Source organism: Buceros rhinoceros, unplaced genomic scaffold (genome assembly GCF_000710305.1).
Source record: "Buceros rhinoceros silvestris isolate BGI_N320 unplaced genomic scaffold, ASM71030v1 scaffold5181, whole genome shotgun sequence".
Classification (NCBI taxonomy): Eukaryota; Metazoa; Chordata; class Aves; order Bucerotiformes; family Bucerotidae; genus Buceros; species Buceros rhinoceros.
The window spans coordinates 13,067-13,599 of NW_010395818.1; the positions used below are offsets into that span (position 1 = coordinate 13,067).

Below are 533 nucleotides of genomic sequence, written 5' to 3' on the forward strand. Positions count from 1 at the left end.
GCTGAGCAAACATTATGATTATATCTCAGCTGTATCAGAGATGGAGCTCTGGGTTATTTTCCATCCCAACAAGGGGGCCCAGTTGCCTCCCTACCGAATGATTGCGTGTCGAATTGTTACATTCTCTGATACGACTGCTTCTTATTTTTCTAGATCAAGTGTCTACGTTTGACATCTTTGGAAATGCTAGGATGAAAGAAAAATCAAGCCATGGAGAAAGAGGTACTGCAGAATTTCAGAAATTTAGAACATAATTAATTCATCATTCAGGATTATTTTACATGGGGTTAATAGGGATATTTTGCAGAGGAAGTGCATCTGGAAAGGCTAATACTCAGAATATCACACAGCTCTTCAGATTTCAGCACACCGTGGGTCCCACGGCGTCGCATTAAGCAAGCATTGCAGAGCCAGTATGTTGTCACTCTCTTGTCTCAGACTAACACATATTGTGTGTCTCAAATTATGCTACCGTGAACAGTGCAGAACGAAAAGTTTCGCAGAATGGATGTTCTGTCGCAGGTCTGCCTGCT

General features: G+C 42.0%; 1 protein-coding gene across 1 annotated transcript in view; it reads left to right on the forward strand.

Annotated features, from left to right (window-relative positions):
• Positions 1-222, forward strand: part of XAF1 (XIAP associated factor 1) — a gene marked incomplete at its 3' end in the record, with an annotated part of 6,128 nt that extends 5,906 nt beyond the window's left edge. The window contains 2 exon segments of the mRNA XM_010145665.1: positions 154-178; positions 181-222. Of these exon segments, the coding sequence (XP_010143967.1) occupies positions 154-178; positions 181-222 (67 nt within the window).
• Between the last annotated feature and the right edge of the window lie 311 nt (positions 223-533).